Here is a 20924-nt window from a genome sequence, read left to right as displayed (position 1 = left end):
TCTCACCCAGCCCTGGGGATTTGTTTATTTTAAGAGCTCCCAATCCCTTTAACACTTCTGCCTCTGTTATGCTAAAGTTATTTAATAGTGGATAGGGACTGGATGACATGTGGGGCATGTTGTCCGTATCCTCCTTTGTAGAAACTTGTGAAAAGTAATCATTAATATATTTGCTATTTTTTTTTTTTACTTCATTTATGATTTTGCTATTTGTATCTCTAGGCATATTACTTCCTCCTTGAATGTTCTTCTGCTGTTATAATATTGGAAAAGCTTTTTGGAATTGGCTTTAGCCCCCTTGGCAATGCTCATTTCAAGCTCTCTCTTGGCCTTTCTAACTTCCTTTTTGACTCTTCCTGTGTACTTTGTTCTTGGTCATTTTTAAACGTTCTGTAAAGTGCCTTTTTTCTCTGGATATATTTTTTTTATTGATCTGTTAAACCATTTTGGTCTTTTTGTTTTAGTTTTTTTTTTTTTTTTTTTTTAATTTAGTCATCGCCAATTATTATTTTTTATTATTGTCTCCCCAATTTAGTTGTGTCCAATTATTTTTAGGCTCCGCTCACTACCACCCCTGCGTTGCCTCGGGAGCGGTGAAGATGAACACACGCTGTCCTCCGAAGCATTTGCCGTCAGCTGACTGCTTCTTTACACACTGCAGACTAACCATGCAGCCACCTCAGAGCTACAGCGTTGGAGGACAACGCAGCCCTGGGCAGCTTACAGGCAAGCCTGCAGGCGCCTGGCCAGACCACAGGGGTCGCTGGTGCGCCACCCCTAGGAACTCCCAGTCACGGTCAGCAATGACATCGAACTTGAGCCTGGATTCGAACTTGCGATCTCCAGCTTTTTACTGGATGTGCCACTCGAGAACCCCCCTATGTTTTGGATTTTGATTTGTCTACTTTTGGGATGTAATTATTTTGTGCCTCTAGTACTACATTTTTGAGAAACAGGCATCCTTTTTCTGTGGCTGTTTTCTCTATTTTACTCCAGTCTACTTCTATTAGTCTCTGTTTTATTGCTTCATAGTTTGCCTTTTTAAAATTATAAACCTTAGCTTTAGTTGTTACTTTTGGAGTTTTAACTAGCACTTCAAATGAGACCATGTTGTGATCTGAGTTTGCCAATGGTTCTCTGACCATTCTCCCCTCCCATCCTCCCCTCTAGTTGGTGCATTGACAAATTGTGTAGGGTTGCCTTCAGAATGTATTTCTCTGTTAACCTATTCATAATTCTCTGTTATCCTCTGTTCTGCCTCGCATAGATATATATTTTAAACTTTTTCTTTTGAACATGTCATCCATGCAATTTAAATTGTTAGTATCTGTGGCAGAGTGGTTAACAGTGTGCAAGTGCAGGAGTGATGCAGTGATCAATGAAAGGCAGACAACAAGAATCCAAAGTGCAAGGAGGTTTATTTATAATCCTGGTCTGGTGACCATAAATAATAATCCCAGGCAATACACAGCAATGTGTATTGCACTGTTCTAAATAAAGGGTTTGCAGTCCCAAATAATAAACACAGTCAATTACGCACACAATGTACAAACACGGTCACCAGTCCTGGGTGCGTGCTGTAGTGCTCGTGGTGGAAATACAATGTATTGGTTATTTTGTGGACATAAGCTAACAGACAAAATACATTTGGCTCATGTTTTTGTAGTTGAGCATAGCCCTGTGTTGCATTGATTGGTTGTGCTAATGAAGATCTCGGTCATTCTATGCCAAATTACCCTAAAAAGCTGTAATTTACACACTTTTAAAATATAAAGAAACCAGAGATATAGGGTGTGGTTGGTTTAAAATGAAATATATGGAAAGCTCAAAATGTAGTTTAAATATTATCTTCACCCAAAACAATAATTTGTTGCTCGTCTACAGTTTTTGCATTCTACTTTGGTTTTGAAACATCGGTATGTGAAAAATGACTTGAAACTTTTTTGCGGTGCCCTAACAGACACTATACAGAAAAATAATCTGTGTTATTCTCATCTAAATGCTGTTTTTACTGTACAGCCAATGGTAATGGTGATCATAAAGTCTTTCGCCTTGCATGCATATTCTGTCTAGGATTACCAGTTTATAGGTCACTGAGATTAAAGTCACTTCATTGCAGTGTCAAATAGTTTTATAGTAAAGAATAATCTACCATAGTTTTTAGAGGTGTGTGAAGTACTTGTTACTCATAAAGAAGCATTTCTCGACAGGTATCCGAACAATCCATTCATAATGTGTTGATTTAAAAAAAAAAAGAAAAAAAAGTGTTGATTTAAAAAAAAGAAAACTGTCTCCCTCACGTTTCCAATTCAGTACCAATCAATGGCAATAAACTTCCTCATTGAGTGTTTTAAAAACTGATTGGAAGATTAGTTTCCTCTCATCCAGGGCGCTGACATTATTATTATTATTATTATTATTATTATTATTATTATTTTCCTTGCATATTATTGAAACATGTTAGTCCAGCACATTGTACTTTATTGAATTAATTTAGTGATTTACCTTTGGCAAAACATGAAACCCTCTTGCACACTGTATTAGAAAATATAAACATTATGTTATTCTCTGGATAGCCTCTGTTACCCACACGCAGCCCCCCCTCTCCTCATTATTCCAATTGGTCAAAAACTATAGGCCAGCATTTGCTTAGCAGCCTTCCTGACCTTTGTGCTTTCCCAGTCCCTCTGCCTTTGTGGTTTTCTTGTTGAATTAAACATACTTTTTTTGAATATATGTGTACGAGTTTTTGTTTTTATTTTTGTATTGGTCTTTCTCATTGGCCCAGGCACTTGTTTTCTGTACACAAATAAGTAACAAAAAACACGAGTTCCACCGCAATATTTAAATGTTGAAATTTCAACAGGAATATCAAGTTATTTATTTTAATTTGCAATTCAATGTATAATGCCAATTAATTATAAGTGCATTTTTAAGCAGTGTGTACAGAATATTGTGGCCCGATCTCGGAGTAACGAAAAATGAAAATGAATACTTCTTTTCTGTATGTGGCTGGTTGCTAGCTACCAAGATTGACCTTAATGAAAAACAGCTGTTTTAAAAGATGACATATGCTGTAGGAAACACAGCTAGTTATGCTCAGACATGTCACCATAGCTCAAGATAAAACAGACAGTGAAATTGAGTCAAATTTTTCCTTAGGAATGTTAGCTTGTTTCTTGATTTTCAAATTTCCTGGTGTCAAGGAATAATAAATTCACGTATCATGTGCTACATTAACTGGTGTCAAGAAAGGATTATTAGCGTCAGCTTTGACCACTGGTTTCTAAAAAATACTATGAATGTATGTAAGTGATTTCTATGACTTGGACTCATTTTAGATCACTGTGATACTACTATACAGCAAATATCTGAAAAGTATCAATATATAGGCATTATGAGTAACAAAGACACATGTAATTTCCATAGCTTGCTGCTGCTTGCAGATTCCATTAGAAAGATTATTCTTTACCCCTCTAAAGACAATGTTACCCCTTTCCTGTTCCTACATAGATCCATATTAATAGGAGCATTCTATTATTGTACATTAGGTGTCCAAACAAGCACGTCAAGCTTTGATAATGGTAGTATGACAATATTTTAATATTAATTAATATATTATACACAATAGGGGTTTTAATCGATTAATCCCATCTGTGTGTTTTGATTGAGCCAGAAATAATTGATATATTTTAATCTCGTCTACCTGAGTACTGTATCAAAAAATAGTACACGAAAGACAAGTCTTGAAAAATGGCGCAGATGCTTTACTTTCATGCCAATACTATCAGTTTTTTTCATATCATCTTAGTCGCTTGTAAGTTTGTTTTTCTTTTTGTTCAACATATTAATTTCAAACAGTATCAGCCAATTGTGTATATAGTTAGTGTTTGCTGTTTGGAGTGTTACCATATAAGCTGAAGAAAGCTAAAGAAATCTCCATTGTTGGACTTTTTATTTTTTTACTTTTAAATGTTACAAATTAGTCAAAAAATGCGATTAATCAATCGTTAAAAATGTGTCAGACACATATCTTCAGCCTTTTCTCTGCTTTCAAAGCACTAGACACTTTTTAACCCACCCTCAGCACCATTGATTAAAAAGAAAATACCACAAACAACAAATAAAAATGAAGTTAATATTTTAAATGACTCACTTTGGCTAACATCCAATTACACGTAAGCAAATGTTTGCAAACTGGCAAATTACATTTAAGTAATTTTATATATGTATATTAAACATTAGCTGGCATTATGAAACATTTACTGTAAATTTTGTAAATTCAAAATGTAATCATTAAAACAGTTTGTATTCAGGTTGTATTATTTATTTATAATTTAGCTGCTGGAGCTTTGAGAGTGGTGCTATGTGCCTCGGTGCTTGCAGTGATGGTGGAGGAGTTCCCTATGAAGTACGAAATGTAACTATTACTTAATGGGTATTTATCTCCTAGAGACCCTGTAACCTGCATGTGATAACAAAAATGCTGCTCGTCAGAGCCTGTGATGCAATCATGCTGGCCCCTGAGGGCAAAGTGGTTTGCAGTGTAGAGTTGATGCAACGCGTAAACAAGATGATAAACAACAAAGTTCACTTTCCAAACTATTCTTTATTTGTTTTAATTCAGGTTGTTTTGGCAACCATAAATAATAATCCCTGGAAACACACAGCAATGTGTATTGCACAGTTTAAACCACGTACCTTCATTCACACCCCCTTGGTTAGCGAGTGCAATCGTTTTTCTTCCAATCCACGATTGATATATTACCTCCTGTCTGGGGCAAGGTCAGAAGAGAGATTTATAACCAGGATTCATTCTTTCTTTGTTACATATCCCACCGCTCAGAGTGGAGCCGAGGGAACACTCGGCTGAATCTACCTTCCCCATTACCCCGCTCCCGGGAAAGGAAATCAACATTCCCTGCATGATGTATCATATGATACATGAAGGGCTGCAACGCCAGATACCACAGAGTTATCCGGGCGTTGCTGTCCTTCATCCATTCCTAACCATTTGAGTTGGGCATGGTCCGTGATGAGATCGAATGAATGTCCCAGTAGATAATATCGTAAGGCATGAGTAGCCCATTTAATGGCCAAACACTCCTTTTTGACTATGGAGTAGTTGCTGTCCTGGGGGAGCATCTTTTTACTGATGTACAGTTTGGGGTGTTCTACTCCATCTACCTGTTGGGACAAAACCGTCCCCAGACCAACATCCGAAGCATCAGTGGAGGATTAATTCTTTGTAAAGATCTGATTTGATAAGGGTAGGGGCCTGGCAAAGTCTCTGCTTGATAGTGTCAAATGCCCCCTGACATAATCCTGACCATTAAATTAAAATTGGAGCACACTTTCTAGTGAGGTTTACTAAGGGATGGACGACTGTAGCATACTCGGGGATAAATCTTCAGTACTAACCGGCCAACCCCACTAGAGACCTCACCTGGGGCTTGGTTTTGGGGATTGCCGCCTTCATCAAAGCCTGGACTTTGGTGGCAACGGGTTTCATCTGCCCATTTCCCATAATAAATCCCAATGCAGTGTTGTCTCTGGAACTGCGGGTTAATGGGATCTGCCAGTAATCCTTCGTCAGGTCCAAAGTTGAGATGAATCTTGCCGTTCCCAGTCTGCCAAGAAGGTTGTTTACCCGTTTATTGTGAGGAAATCAGAAGCGATTAGTGCCGTCTATTTTGGTGACTATCACAGTCAGACTGCACCACTCGCTCCTGGAAGGCTATTGAACTGTTGCTCCTATCGGTGCTGAGACGATTTTTAGATTGTCCTGTGCCAATTGACGAAAAAATCCAGGCGATCTCCAAGTAGGAGCATGTGCTTCACTTCATTTTTGGACAAGCCTTTGTACTCCTCCCACCCCTCTCTCAGCAGATCGAGTATGCCATGAGGCTGTCAGTTGTGCCAGAGCTCGAAGTGAGAGAACTCTGTCGAACTCTGTAGGGAAGAAGCATTGCCAAATGTTTTTGCTCTTGAATCTGCTTTAAGATCTGATTAAAACGTTCCACCAAACCATCCGTAAACAGAGGTTCGGTTGGAATGTATTTTTTGTATTTTGTATACTTGCTATAACCTTTGAGACAAGAAGTTCATGGTCAGTCAATATCTCTTTGGGAATCCCTACTCTCGCTATAATCTGCACTAGTTGTTTGGCTATCACAGATGCACTAGTAAACCTCAATGGAATTGCTTCCTGGTATCGCGTTGCAAAATCTCTGATTTTACTCTTATAGGTATCTGTACTCACGTTTTTTGCAGTTGCTCTTACTTGAAATCATTCTCATCCATTTATCATACGTACTACCTGTTCTGACTTTACTCATGTAAGCAAATCCTTACTATACATTTGAACTGTTCGATCTCCCTCTTATAATTTGCTGTTCTTTATTTTGCTATTACTTGAATTTTATCTTTTTGTACTTTCATAACTGCTCTTACCTGTATTATGATATCCTGTAATGTGATATTTTTGAATGTGATAACTTGTAATGTGATATTTTAGAATGCAATACTTTCTACTGTGATACTTCGTAACAATTGTAAGTCACCCTGGATAAGGCTGTCTGCTAAGAAAGAAATAATAATAATCATCATCATATTCAGGTTACAGGGTCTTTAGGAGATAAATACCCATTAGGGTTTAATGGTTACATTTCTATTTCAGGGAACCAGGGTATGATAACAACATAACATTCTGGTTGTTGTACAAGCGTGTACTCAGTGCATTATTTTGGCAGCTTCAGACTTGCAAGAATATCAGTTAATATTCCTATTTGCATAATTGGAAAAGGCATAATCAAGTTATTATATCTGGGAGACACAAGAATAAACTTGGTTTCACAAATATTTGTCTGCAAGTGGTTTTCTTTAACAGATATTATGTTAATACTTTGTATTACTTGTAATTGTCTTGCAATACAATTTCATATCACTAGTGTAGTGAAAAAGATTAAGCTGACAAATGGTTTTTGATTCAAAAACATTTTATATACAAGAAAGGTATACCTCCAATACAATCATATAAGCACGAGATTTAAACTTACTTCGGACGAGACCTCAGTACAGCTCAGTGCATACGTTTGTATCAGAAAGCACGGATATCCATGGAGTCAATTCGAAAGAGATGAAAACACTGACAACACTTTACCATTTTGGGTATTTATACCTTTGTAAATAACTGTTGACTCCACTCCCATTTGTTTTACTTCTGTCCAGTGATAGGAGTTTCCACTCTATCATTGCACATTCCCTCTGTGGGGGAAAAGGGGGGGCTGCATACCACGTTGTACCTAGCAGGGCTCATCCATCTTGTCTTTCAGTTCCCCTCCCCCATCTCACACTATCTCTGCTAATTTCCTGCCTTTTGGCGTTTAGCTCAGACGACCATCTGTGACTTTGAGTCGTGTTAGGCTGTGCAAAACCGCACGTTGTTGGTTTTGCCAAATGGTAAATGAAATAATTCAAAACTTACAGAATACTGTATAGAACCTTAATATAAAAGCATATTAAAGCAACTGAATTAGTAAACACATTAAAACGACTATAAAAACACATTCACATAATTTAAACAATGATTAGAAAGAACTAAACTATAAAAGACACACATACAATGTAAAACTTACAATTAATAACATCATTAATACCTCATGCAGAGAGCCATCACTACAGTCCACCCTTTTTGTACTGAATTGTACAGCTATAATCAAGTACAACCAAATTATTATGTATCTTATTAGTTATTCCTGAGCTTAATAAAGCTACTGAGCAAAATTATGCTTTGTAATGAGTCAGAGACTGTTGTATCCAAGAATTAATGATGTCGCTATGGCATTCTTAATAACATATTGCTTGGAAGATTTTGTTCCCATGTTGCAGTCTCTCACAGTTGGTCATCCCTAAAATCAGGATCAGGATTCTCACTTGCTATGCAAGCTGAGCTTCATTAATCATTAATCCTTTCCTTGAAAGTGGGGTATTGCTCCATCGGGTTGCACTTCCCTACATGCTTTTTGCAATCGGAATTCCGCTGACCCTTTATTGGCAGTGAGCCTCTCTGCATCTCTCGCTTGTTCTTAGCTTGGAGGGGTGGGGGGGATTCCTGTTGAAATCCTGTTGAAACAGGATTTTCAAAATCATGTGCAATATTTCTATTTTTTGTGCCAATCATACCTTAAGTAACGCTCTTTAATGTCGTGATCACAGCACTCTTTGATCACTACGGCATTGGATTAAGTCCATCAAATGATCGACAGTTATTAATTAACTGCAAACATTTCACATACTAGGTAAGTGGTTATGTTTGTGTTAATTGGGGTGACTGCAGGACATTGCCATACCACATGTGTACTAGTTCCATAACAGCATGCTTTGTGCACCATATCACTATCTTTTCTTGGTAACCACTGTCTGAGATTAAACAAAACATGTGTCAATACCATATTTGCATTATTCAAAACAGTTTTACACTGGACCAAAAATGATATCTACCTCCAGTACGGAGGTGCCTTTTTTGTTGGGCACTCCTTTGCTTGGTCATTTTTGCAAGAGGTCAGTGTTATATTTCGAATTGATTTCCAAATACAATTTTGACTGCTCATGTTATAGTTATTCCTCAAGAAGTAGGTGTTATCCAGTCATTCTTTTGGTGTTTGGCATTATTCCTCATATGTTCCTTCATACTGTTCTGACCATACTGTACTGTTTAGAGCATCATTATTGGACCATAGCCCTACCTCTAACTTCAAGCATTGTTGAGTGTACTGTTTAGTGACATTGTTTACAATTGTGGAGGCACAGTCTCTATGATCACAGTTCATGCTTGATTCATTTAGTATAAGATGCTCTTGTTCTCCTTTTCTCCATTGAAAGATGTGCTCAGGTTTTCATACAGGTCTCCACGACTTCAGCCACAGGATGCAAGTTCAAAGTTCCTTTTGGCCGTGTCTGTGGTCCCAGTGCATGTTTGAACTGCAATTGTACATATTGTCCTTGTTTAATGCACTGTGTCTTCTTCAGCATGGTCGTAGGAGGGTCCCATCTGGCTTCTGTTATTCTGTGGAGAGAGAATGATCGATTGTAGTATATACTGTTATGCAGTTTTTATAACTTTCACTTGTGAAATGTGATACCATTGTATTTATTTATAAAGACTCCCACATACACATTGACCTTGTTGGTTACCGTGTATGGACCGTGTCATTTTGGGGTGAGGGGTCTCTTTGGTATAAATACCCTGGTCAGTATGCTATTTCCTACGTTAATTTCAGATTAGCATATTTGTGGTCATTTTCATCTTGCATCATTTTTTGTTGAATACTAGCTTCAATTCTGAACTATGCTAACCTATTCTGCACCTTTGTCAAGTTTTCAAATTGATTTTTTTATTTGAGTGCTTAGCATTGGATTAGGATATTTTGGTAGCCTCATTATTCTCCATGCCATCATTTCATGCGGGCTGGTCCCTATTGATCTGGAGGGTGTGGCCCCTATTTTGGCCAAAATTATTGAAATGGTTTGAGGCCAATTGTTTCCTTCTTTTTGATACATTCTACCTCTTTTAAATGCAATCTTAAAAGTTAATGTAGCTTGTTCTGTCACTCCTAAACTCTGAAAATGATAGTCTTATATGAAGTTGATGTTGGATTTACAATTGTTCATTTCTGATATTATTCTTAGAAAAATTACAATCTTTTATCAATTTCTATATTTACAGGTATCTCCAACCTGTATCCAATCAATCCCCATAACATTCTTGCTCAGTTCTGAATCAGAAAATAAACACAACATCCAGCATCATCAACACACCATCACTTTCCTTGAGCATACTGGCAAGAACCTTGCATACTTAATCTACATTAACCCAGAGGCAGTCTGCAAAACAGACCACTCACAATTTAGCTTTGTTTTGCAGGATAGTGGTTAGTTTAAGTACCTTTTCATTGTTACAGTAATTACCCTATCACTGCCCATTTGAATCAATTTCATTTTATATTCAATATGTATATTCCCCTTTAATTGTGAACCTGATATAAAATATCATTCCACAGCTTCTCTCTCTTTCTCTCTCTCTCTCTCTCTCTCTCTCTCTCTCTCTCTCTCTCTCTCTCTCTCTCTCTGCCTATAGCAATTATGTTGACCGTTTTTAAATCAAGTTCTAAAACCTTTTTTTTAAAACTTGTTAGTATGATTAAATACTACTCCATGCATTTTCAAACGTTAACAATTCATTTGTTAATTGGTGAAAAATAGAAAGTTTCTAAAACTTTACTGCTATACAAATAAAAGAAAGATAGTTTCGGGTTTAAATTTAAATTTTACTTTAACCACGTTGGAATTTAACCATCAAAATACAAATTCATAAAATAATAGCTTTAATTAAATTTATGAACAGTACTCCAAAGCCTTATTAATGTTACTTTCCATAATCCAAACCACGTCTGGTTTGCACCATAGAAACAACACAATAACACTTAAATGCAAAGTCTTATGTATGTTATTTGCAATACATTAAACCACGTCTGGTTCACAATATTGCCACAACACAATAATACTTGTACGCAGAGTTTAACAGCTACGTGTAATCACGAGAATATTTTTAATAATAATAATGTTAATAATAATAAAAATACTCCCAGTAACCTAGTTTGACAGATTTAACAATCTCCAAGAATTGTTTTCCCCTCTCTAAATTATCCATCAGCAGTTTCAAAATCACGCACACTTACTTTTTTTTTTTTCTTGTAGCCACTGCTTGCTGCTGTGCTGGCTCCACCCACCTGTCTGTAAAACAGTATTCAGCTAAGAATCGCACGTACAACAGACAATAGATGTTTTTTTCTTCGTATTTTGCCATAACTTATAACATATTAAACATGTTTTTCAAAGCATTTTAAGTTATTGTTTGTGAAACCCGAGAGTACTCAAATTCAACTCCTATCTGCAATATATTTTAGTGCCATATTTGTGGCGTCATAATACATTGGCTGACTAGCTCAGTTCAATGTTTTTTTTATTCCTAAACAGAAACTGGCTCCCATTCTCAAACTGTAAACAGATTCTGTCTCTATCTCAGAGTCTAATTGCTGCCAAACGCTCTACTAATTCGTACTGTAAACACAGTTTACGCATTCCCGCACACACATGCACGCACACACATAGGCCTACTCACAATTCACACACAGTTAAACACACCAAGACAAAAACACAAAACGACATACTTCAATATAAAGGCAGTTCGATGCTGGTAACATAACTCGGTACTTTATAGCACTGAGTCTCTGTTTCCTTATTTGTTTTCCATTCAAAGAAAATGTTATCTCCCTGCTCAGCTCAGGCATGAACTAAACAATCATTGATAAACAAATTCTCAAAATTCCTATTTTATTTTTTTAAAGATGTTGCATTATCTCCTTGCTCTTCACCAAGGATTTGAATTCATATGACTCGGCTGCCTCAGCGGGTCTTACAATATTATATATATATATATATATATATATATATATATATATATATATATATATATAATATATATGTATTTATACAGACGATCCTTGACTTATGACGCACAGCACTTACGACCCCTTTGCATTATTACCCTGTTTTGACTTTACGACATCAGTGCGTCATTTACGACACTGCGAGACCCGAACCATGTGTAATTATATATATTTAACCTCCCCCACTCCTTCCACACCTCCCCTCTCTTCCTCCAGCTAAGTTCCCTGTTTACCACTGTTGCCTGTTCAAATTCCTTACACTAGTATACAAATCTCTCCATGGCCTTGCCCCATCTTATCTGGCTGCACTCATTTCCTATTATATTCCTCCTTGTCCCTTATGCTACCAATCGCTACTGTCCCTGTCTGTCCCACCCTCGCCCTTTGCCCAATCCCGTTTCTGTTTCTTCTCTCTTCTTGTTCCCCTTCATTGGAATAAACTCCCACTCGTCATAAAACAGGTCACCCACTCTACGCAGTTTTTGCTCCTCTCTTAAAACTCATCTTTTTTCCCTAGCCCATACTACCCATACTGCTGGCCCCCGACCTCCTGTTATGAACTTGCCTGCTCAACCCCGACTTAGCCTCTAGCCCTTTGCTTTCATATAGCTATTAATCTCCTCACCCTACCCCAATAATCTTACCCTCTTTCTTCACCCATTTTTTCAGATTGTACAAATTCTAAAAACTTGTAAAGCACCTTGGTTAAAGGCGCTATATATAATAAATGCTAAACAAATAAATAAATAGGATGATTAATCGATCAATAGAAAGTCAAGATTAAAATCCTAGCACAAAACTGCTTAAAGACCGCTTATATATAAAGACTACCTGCCAAAGTCACTGTCAAAACCCCATGTATACCATAGGCACCTGAACAGAAAGTGCTTTGTTTTAAACAGTCTCTTGAGTAATTTAATAGCGGGTTTACCATTTTAGAAGAAGTTAATTGGCACTGAAGCTCTGAAACTACTATTTTAATTATAGGGCTGCGTTATCTGAATAGTGTTATATGCAGCTTGTTCTCTTGAATTCAAATGACTTCCTTTCGGTTTTTCAGAACAGGACCAAAGCCATAGCAGTGTAATCCCATAACGTGTCAGATTCATACTTTAGCTGCATGGGTGTCTTGTTTTCCTAGATTGCTTTTGGGTTAAAGGGTCATTGACACACTCAAGAATTTACAAAAGACAAAACCTAATAATACACTTACAAAAGTAATTGTAGTCCTTGAGTTTCCTAGCAATTCACTGAAGTACTGAATAACTAAGTTTACTTGGAGGTTAATTAGTTAATTAATTAATTAAAGTTCAAAACAAAGCGTTGTTCTGTTACCCCTGTGTGAAAGGTCAGAGAAAAACAATTAGGACCTTGCTAATACTCCCTATGTTGCAGGTCCTGAAACATGTCATTCTAATTATATATGGAAATACACCTTTTTTTGTACATGGTGTAGTAACATGAATGCTCAAAACGGAAGGGGGCGGTGAACTATATTAGATATTATCCGATTACTTGGGATGACAACATTTTAGTGAAAATCAATTTTTTAAAATCGTTACTTTCCCATTTGTTTTGTGGTATGCGATGGTAGCACTTTCACATTGTGGCCTTGGTCAAAGAAACAAAAATGCTCGTTTATCAGCCAGTCAGTGTCACCTGTCACTGTTTCCAAGCTATTTCTATGCGCTGTCTTGATGTGGATACATTTTTAAAATTAAAACATTTTGGTGAACAGCACATTCTAAAAATACCCTGTTACATGTGTATGAAAAAGCTCAAAGCCTAGTACACATTTGGAAAACAGTGCATTTGTAAAATGTACCAATGCTAATTTGAATCCCAGTGGACAACTACAATCTTATTATTCTGCTAGGCAAATGTTATTATTACTAATTTGATTTAAATATAGTCATATGTTTTGATCATAACTGTATTCAATTTATTCAAGAAATGTTTTATGTATATTTAAAAAAATGGCATACATGGTCCTCCCGATTGGGGCATCCAGTAAAGGCACTCCTGTAGCCCGGATGTCGCCGATTTGAGCCTGGGCTATTCCACAGCCGGCCGTTAGCTGCCCGGGAGCTGTGATGTCCTCCGGCGCTGTAGGGTCCTGGGTTGCTGGATGGTGAATCCGCAGTCTATAAAGAAGTGGTTGGCTGATGGCACACTCTTCGGAGGACAGCATGTTTTCGTCTTCGCCCTCCCAAGTTAGCGCAGGGGTGGTAGCGGGGAGCTGAGTCTAAATAATAATTGGGCATTTCAAATTGGGAGGTTGATTGGCCTCTGTAAATTGCCCCTTAGTTCCCCTGTGATGGACTGGAGTCTCACCGCGACCCTCTATAGGATGAAGCAGTTATAGATAATGGATGGATGGTTGGCATCCAATAGTCAGTGCTGTAACAGTTTTAAAAAAAAGTGAACGCTCTTTGCTTTAGTGTGTTTTTTTTCTTCTTCTTTGATTTCCATAAAATATGGCAAACGTTCTGTTTTTTTCCTTCAGATTTTAGTGATGCGATGTAATAAAAAAAAAAATGAGTTTAACTAACTCTGACTTACTTTTACTCATTAACACTGTTTTTCATTAAAGAAAATCACTGCCGCAGAATTTTGCAGAAAACACTCTTTTCTCATTGATTTCCGTGGGGACTAGTTAATAAGAGTTGGACTACTGTAGGCAAACCTTTAATGCCTAATATTGAGCTGGGATGACAGATACCATTAAGACATTTACTCACAATCATATTTTTGTTTGAAATTGTCAATGGACTTTTGAGTCTGCTTCTCTGCACAGAGAAAACATGTTATATACAAATTAGGGGAAACGGTGATTTGTAACTGAGTAAAGTGAGGCTGCTGGCATATAGATTTCCAGGAAGGCTTTGGAATTCCCTTGTAATTGTTCTCTTCAGAGTCCTGTGGTTCATGAGGCCCATGAAAGTTTTGTTGTTGTTTTAGTTTCATATACTGTATTCACATGTATCTGCACATATTTACTGTAGGGTCCCCCTGACTTTAAAAAAGTTCAAATATAACACTTGGCTTGAATATTCAGTTCCCCTTGTAAAGGTTCACTGTGGTATAATATTATAAAAGAATAGCATAATGTACAGTAGCATAAGAGAAATAAGAGGGGAAAGGTGTGTATCTGATTGTTTGCAATGTCAAGATGTACCAGTATTTGTTTATTTGATCCCCTCGTTTGCACAATCTAATTCACTTGCACAAGATTTAGAAATAAAAAAAAAGAATACAAAAAAAGCATTATAGTACTATCAGAAAACCCTATTAATATACAGTAAACTGTAGTTAAATCACTATGCTAGATGTTTTTCAGACAAACACGTTTTTCAATATTAATTTTCTTATTCAGTTTTGAAAGAAGTACATTGAGTAAAAAGATAAATCATCTTACTTGCAACGAAGATGATAAACTTGTAGCACTGCCGTGAAAGGAAAGCACCGATGAGCAGGTGTTGTAAGTTGCAGTCTCTTTTCTTCATTCTGAGATACTGTGAAATATTGGATAGACCTTCTAGTAAGTACCATCAGCCATTTTTCAATTTTTGTTTTTCTCTGCCTTTTTTTTAATATTGCACTCAGGTAGACAAGATTAATCGATCAGTTGTTTTTTTTATTGATCAAAGTCCACAGGTGTGATTTATCATCGTGAATCATATATATATATATATATATATATATATATATATATAGAGAGAGAGAGATAGAAAGCATAAAGCAACTTTCCTTGTCCTTCAACTCTCCCACTGTTTACTGAATTGTTTGTCACACCCCCACACATAGACACATGCATCTGTTAGTGCAGTTCTATGGTGTCATGGATCAAACTTCCAACCCACCTCATATAAAAGAACTGTGCAATCCCTGTAATTTGTGTGATGTTAATTTACAGTAGGCTACCCCTGTTTAATCACAAACTCAAATGGCTGGCAATGGTGTAACCTGCTAAAAAAAACAAACAAAAAAAAACCCTAAAGTCAAATGTGATCTCATACTTTCCTGCTATGTCTTTCATTTAGGTTGTTTTTGTGGAACCGTTTAATCACATTTGCTGCATGTTACAAGTGAAATGTAAGGCAGGGTTTCTCAAACTTGGGCCTGGTGACCCCCTGTGTCTGCTGATTTCCATTCCAACTGAGCTCTCAGTTACTTAACTAGACCCATAATTGATCTGATAATTTGTTAATTAGACCTTTTTACTTGATTTTGGCTTAAACAGTTACAGATTTCAAGTTAGCTATAAAATTGTGTAAGTAACTTGAACTCTGTAACTGTTTTAAGAACTGAAAACAATTAAAATTCTAAGTCTAATTAAGTAAGTTATTAGTTCAATTAAGGGTTTAGTTAAGTAATCGAGAGCTCAGTTGAATGAAAACCAGAACACACAGGTTGTCCACAGGACCAGGTTTGAGAACCCTTGCTGTAAGGTGGTGAAGTAAAGCAGGGGTTTCCAGTCCTGGTCCTGGAGGGCCAGTGACCCTGTATTTTTCATGTGCAGCCAAATACAATATGTTCAGTTCTTGTTTTGGCACAGACAGGAGGAAGCTGGCATTAAGCAAATCTTTCTGAACTGATCTTCTACAGTTGGTTTGCATATTTAATACTGTAGTGGGACACAACCACAAGGTAATTTATCTTCCCTGGTCACTAAAATGTCTCTCTTCTAGACACAAAGCTCAAGTGTTTTTTATTTGTTTTGTTTTGTTTTGTTTTTTCACAGGAAAGAACTTGAAACCCTTAAAGGTAAGTACATTATTTGTTTCTATGGTCCATGGCATTTTGTGACATTTTGTAAATGTGAGCGTATCGCTTCTCGTGATATTGGCCTTATTAAACCTGTTCCCTGTTTTCAAGCTTGCTGATTAGAGCTGATGTTGACTAGTCCATTGTGACCTGTAGATGTTAAGGTGTTTGCTTTTTGCAATGTTTTATCAATCAAATAAGAACCCAACTGGCAATTTCTATCGCTCCTCATACCTTGCATTATAAATATAGCATTTGGAGGTAGGTGCTTTGCCTGGCAATCTTATTTATTTGTTTTACTTTTTTTTTCCACAGTAATGGATTCTTTGTCACAAATGTTTTTTTTTCGTCAAATATATTCACACATTAGACCTGTTCTATACACATTTTGTAAATATTGTTTTCATATCCTGGAACCCCACATTTGACATGCTGCACACAAGGATGTCTTATGTACGTCTCTCAGCTCTCACCACTGTATTTTAGCAAACCTTATAAAGGTGTCCCTTTGTACCACGGAAGGTCTATGGTCATTGCTACCGTTTGCCAAATATAACATTTCTGCAATAACTTTAGTACATTTTTGAGAAAATAACCTGAAACACAACTGTAGAAAATCAGTTAGAACCAAGGTCCATAACTCTGTTGGTATGCAGCTGGATCTTAAGTTGGTCAAATCTCTTTAAGACAAGGTTGACAAAGTTACTGCAATAACTTTCACAACTCAAACTGTAAAACGAACATACATTTTTTTTCTCATACATCTATTTGCACCAGCTTGATTTTTTTTTTTTTTGTATATTATAGAAGTAAGGATTTCCATTTTATATTTGCATTTGTATTATTAAACCTTGTTGCTGCTTTGTATTCTACTGAGTTTTGTTATTACACCCATGCGACAGTGGGCATTTTCTCATCACTTGCCTGCTTTCCCATTTCTTGTCATTATAGTGCATTAGAACACTGTGTAACTTGGCATTCCACATACTTACTGTACTGCTTTTAGGACCCTGGCATGGTACTGTATATGTTGTCCCGCATATGACTGAATATTTTATGGATAATGGAATCCCTGACATGCATTCTGATATATATCAGACACACACACACACACACACACACACACACACACACACGTGCTCAAATTTGTTGGTACCCCTCCACAAAAAACGAAGAATGCACAATTTTCTCTGAAGTAACTTGAAACTGTCAAAAGTAATTGGCATCCACCATTGTTTATTCCATATTTAATAGAAATCAGACTTTGCTTTTGATTTTTTATTCAACATAATATTGTAAATAATAAAACAAATGAAAATGGCATGGACAAAAATGATGGGACCGCTAACCTAATATTTTGTTGCACAACCGTTAGAGGCAATCACTGCAATCAAACGTTTTCTGTAGCTCTCAATGAGACTTCTGCACCTGTTAACAGGTAGTTTGGTCCACTCTTCCTGAGCAAACTGCTCCAGCTGTCTCAGGTTTGATGGTGCCTTCTCCGGACTGCACGTTTCAGCTCTTTCCATAGATGTTCGATAGGATTCAGATCAGGGCTCATAGAAGGCCACTTCAGAATAGTCCAATGTTTTGTTCTTATCCATTCTTGGGTGCTTTTAGCTGTGTGTTTTGGGTCATTATCCTGTTGGAGGACCCATGAACTGCAACTGAGACAGAGCTTTCTGACACTGAGCAGTACGTTTCGCTCCAGAATGCCTTGATAGTCTTGAGATTTCATTGTGCCCTGCACAGATTCAAGGCACCCTGTGCCAGGTGCAGCAAAGCAGCCCTGAAACATAACCGAGCCTCCTCCATGTTTCACTGTAGGTATGGTGTTCTTTTCTTTGAAAGCTTCATTTTCTCGTCTATGAACACAGAGCTGATGTGACTCATCTGTCCAAAGGACATTCTCCCAGAAGGATTGTTGCTTGTCAATATGCATTTTAGCAAATTCCAGCCTGCTTTTTTATGTTTTTCTTTCAAAAGTGGAGTCCTCCTGGGTCTTCTTCCATGGAGCCCACTTTCGCTCAAAAAGCGACGGATGGTGCGATCAGAAACTGATGTATCTTCACCTTGGAGTTCAGCTTGTATCTCTTTGGCAGCTATCCTTGGTACTTTTTCTACCATTCGCACTATCCTTCTGTTCAATCTGGGGTAGATTTTTCTCTTGCGGCTGTGCCCAGGGAGGTTGCCTACAGTTCCATGGACCTTAAACTTCTTAATAATATTTGCAACTGTTGTCACAGGAACATCAAGCTGCTTGGAGACGGTCTTGTAGCCTTTACCTTTACCATGCTTGTCTATTATTTTCTTTCTGATCTCCTCCGACAACTCCTTTGCTTTCTCTGGTCCATGTTGACTGTGGTGCACACAATGATACCAAACAGCACAGTGACTAATTTTCTCCCTTTAAACAGGCTGAATGACTGATTACAAGATTGGAGACATGTGTGATACTAATTAAAGAAACTAATTAGTTTGAAATATCACTATAATCCAATTATTTATTATCTTTTCAAAGGGGTACCAACAAATGTGTCCAGGATATCTTAGAATATCTTTGTAGAATAAGCAATAATTCATCTCTTTTCACAGCTTCATGATAAAATAGCTTTTAATTTCATCACTTTTCAGGAGGAATGAAGCATTATTTCAATGAGCTGTAAGGGTACCAACACATTTTAGCATGTCTGTATATATATATATATATATATATATATAATATATATATATATCTATATCTTATAATTTATTTTATATATATATATATTATATATATATATATTATATATATATATATAGAGCTTCCTGTTGCATGTCTGTTTCAGTAACGAAAGGCTGGACAGCAAATTTGATAGAGGGCCGATTGCAGCTGCTTGATTGGCAGGACCTTTCACATTCAAGACTGCAGAAATTATAGATTTTTTTTTGTTTTAAATGTGATAACTCTTCTGGAGAACAGTCTGGAAGATTTTCACCCCATGCTTCCCTGATGGAGTTAGAATTAGGCAGAATGGCCATGTGTCTTGTACATTCGCTGTACTGCATTTAGACCCCAGACTGGGGTATTTTTGCAACCGTGTTCAATGTACTTCTCTTTTAATGTTTTAGAATAGCTATTCACTTATGGAGCTGTACAGTGGCTCCCAAATGAACCATCTCATTTTATTTTTAATGCAAGTATGCCCACAACACACATTTTAATATCTCAGTGAAATGTATCTCATAGCTCACTGGAATTACTCTTTGTTAAATGGAGAACTAGTGAAGACTGTCACTGCTGATCTATAGTGCAATAGTGACAATAATCTGTTTTTATATGAATAATTTGACCGTGACTATGCCTCTAAAAGTGCTTAAGCACCTTTTTATGGATTTTCTAAATTGTATTGTATGTTAGTGCTGCTTCTAACTTAAAAGATGTAATTATGTTAGCTGAGTAAGATATGGAAGAGAAAAAATATTTGTATACCTTATTCCTTCGAATTTAAGATGCCCACGAATTAAGACGCAGCCCAGATTTCCAACCTTCAATTTGAGGAAAAAATAAAACATCAAATAAAATGAATTTACAAAGATACAACCTCAATTACGCATATAAGAAAACGACGTACAGAAACAATTTGCGGCCGTCTGCTGTCACACATACGGAGGAAATATGTATAGTGTGAAAGATGTCTACTACAAAAAACGAAAGCAGGTACAAGTTCCTTCCTTATGGAAAATTAGACAAACCACGTTTGTCACACTGAGGTAATATAGCTAATACAATGCTTCATTGGGCATGCGCTGGTACGTTTCAGAGCACATGTGACGGTACATGCGGAAGTCATGTTTTTTGGCTCAGAAGAGATGCTCAAGAACAGTGATTTTGGACATTAGCAGTGTGGCATTATGCAGATGTTTGGGGCGCACACAGATTATTATACAATGACCAAACACATTCGGAACAGCAAGGTGGGCTAGTTTGTTTTATCTTCATGTAGTGCTGATGTACCCTTTTAAGTTGTAATATCATACTGAAAAGTGCATTACTGTGGCATTTCTCTGTAATAATGAAACTACCTAGTTCAAACAATGCCTTTATTAACTCAGGAATTCCGTTATTACCTTGTAGTGATTACTTTTTAATAATGTAAATCCTGTTTCTTAAATTGTTAATTAGACTTCCACACTCCTTGGCCTACTGGGAAGCACCATCTGGGTTTCCATATGCTTGTAAAATTGACCTCTTTTTAGCAGGTTCCGTCATTGCAGGCTCCATAAGGAACAAGTGCATAAAACCAATAAATAAATTGACGTATCTGCAAAGAGATCTCGATACGTGCTCTTCACTAACAGCTTCAAATAAATTACAATTTAAAAATAAAAATAAAAATTAAATTCACCTTTACCATAATGTGCATGGTTTTCACATTGGCAAATGTGAGATTTACGTTTACAGGACTTATTTTGTTAGCATCATGTACTTAAACCACAATGTAAGTACACAGGAATCAAAGCTACGATCCTACTATGGGAATAATACATCAGAACACTTCCAACAGGAATTAATGGTCTTTTTGTATTGCATGGTTTGTAGGCGTCCCTTAAGGTCTACAAAACTACACTGAGAAAGTCAATTGCTTCTTTTTTTTTGTATGACTT

At 36.9% G+C, this 20924-nt stretch overlaps 1 protein-coding gene across 1 annotated transcript in view; it reads left to right on the top strand.

Annotated features, from left to right (window-relative positions):
• Positions 1-20924, top strand: part of LOC121313340 (dysbindin-like) — a 90405-nt gene that overhangs the window by 37604 nt on the left and 31877 nt on the right. Inside the window, exon 7 of the mRNA XM_041245752.1 lies at positions 16255-16277. Within this exon, the coding sequence (XP_041101686.1) occupies positions 16255-16277 (23 nt within the window). The remainder of the gene's footprint in view (positions 1-16254; positions 16278-20924) is intronic.

The sequence above is a fragment of the Polyodon spathula genome, chromosome 3 (genome assembly GCF_017654505.1).
Source record: "Polyodon spathula isolate WHYD16114869_AA chromosome 3, ASM1765450v1, whole genome shotgun sequence".
In the NCBI taxonomy this organism is placed as follows: Eukaryota; Metazoa; Chordata; class Actinopteri; order Acipenseriformes; family Polyodontidae; genus Polyodon; species Polyodon spathula.
Note: the sequence above shows the minus strand (reverse complement) of the source record. Positions and strands in the feature narration are given on the sequence as shown.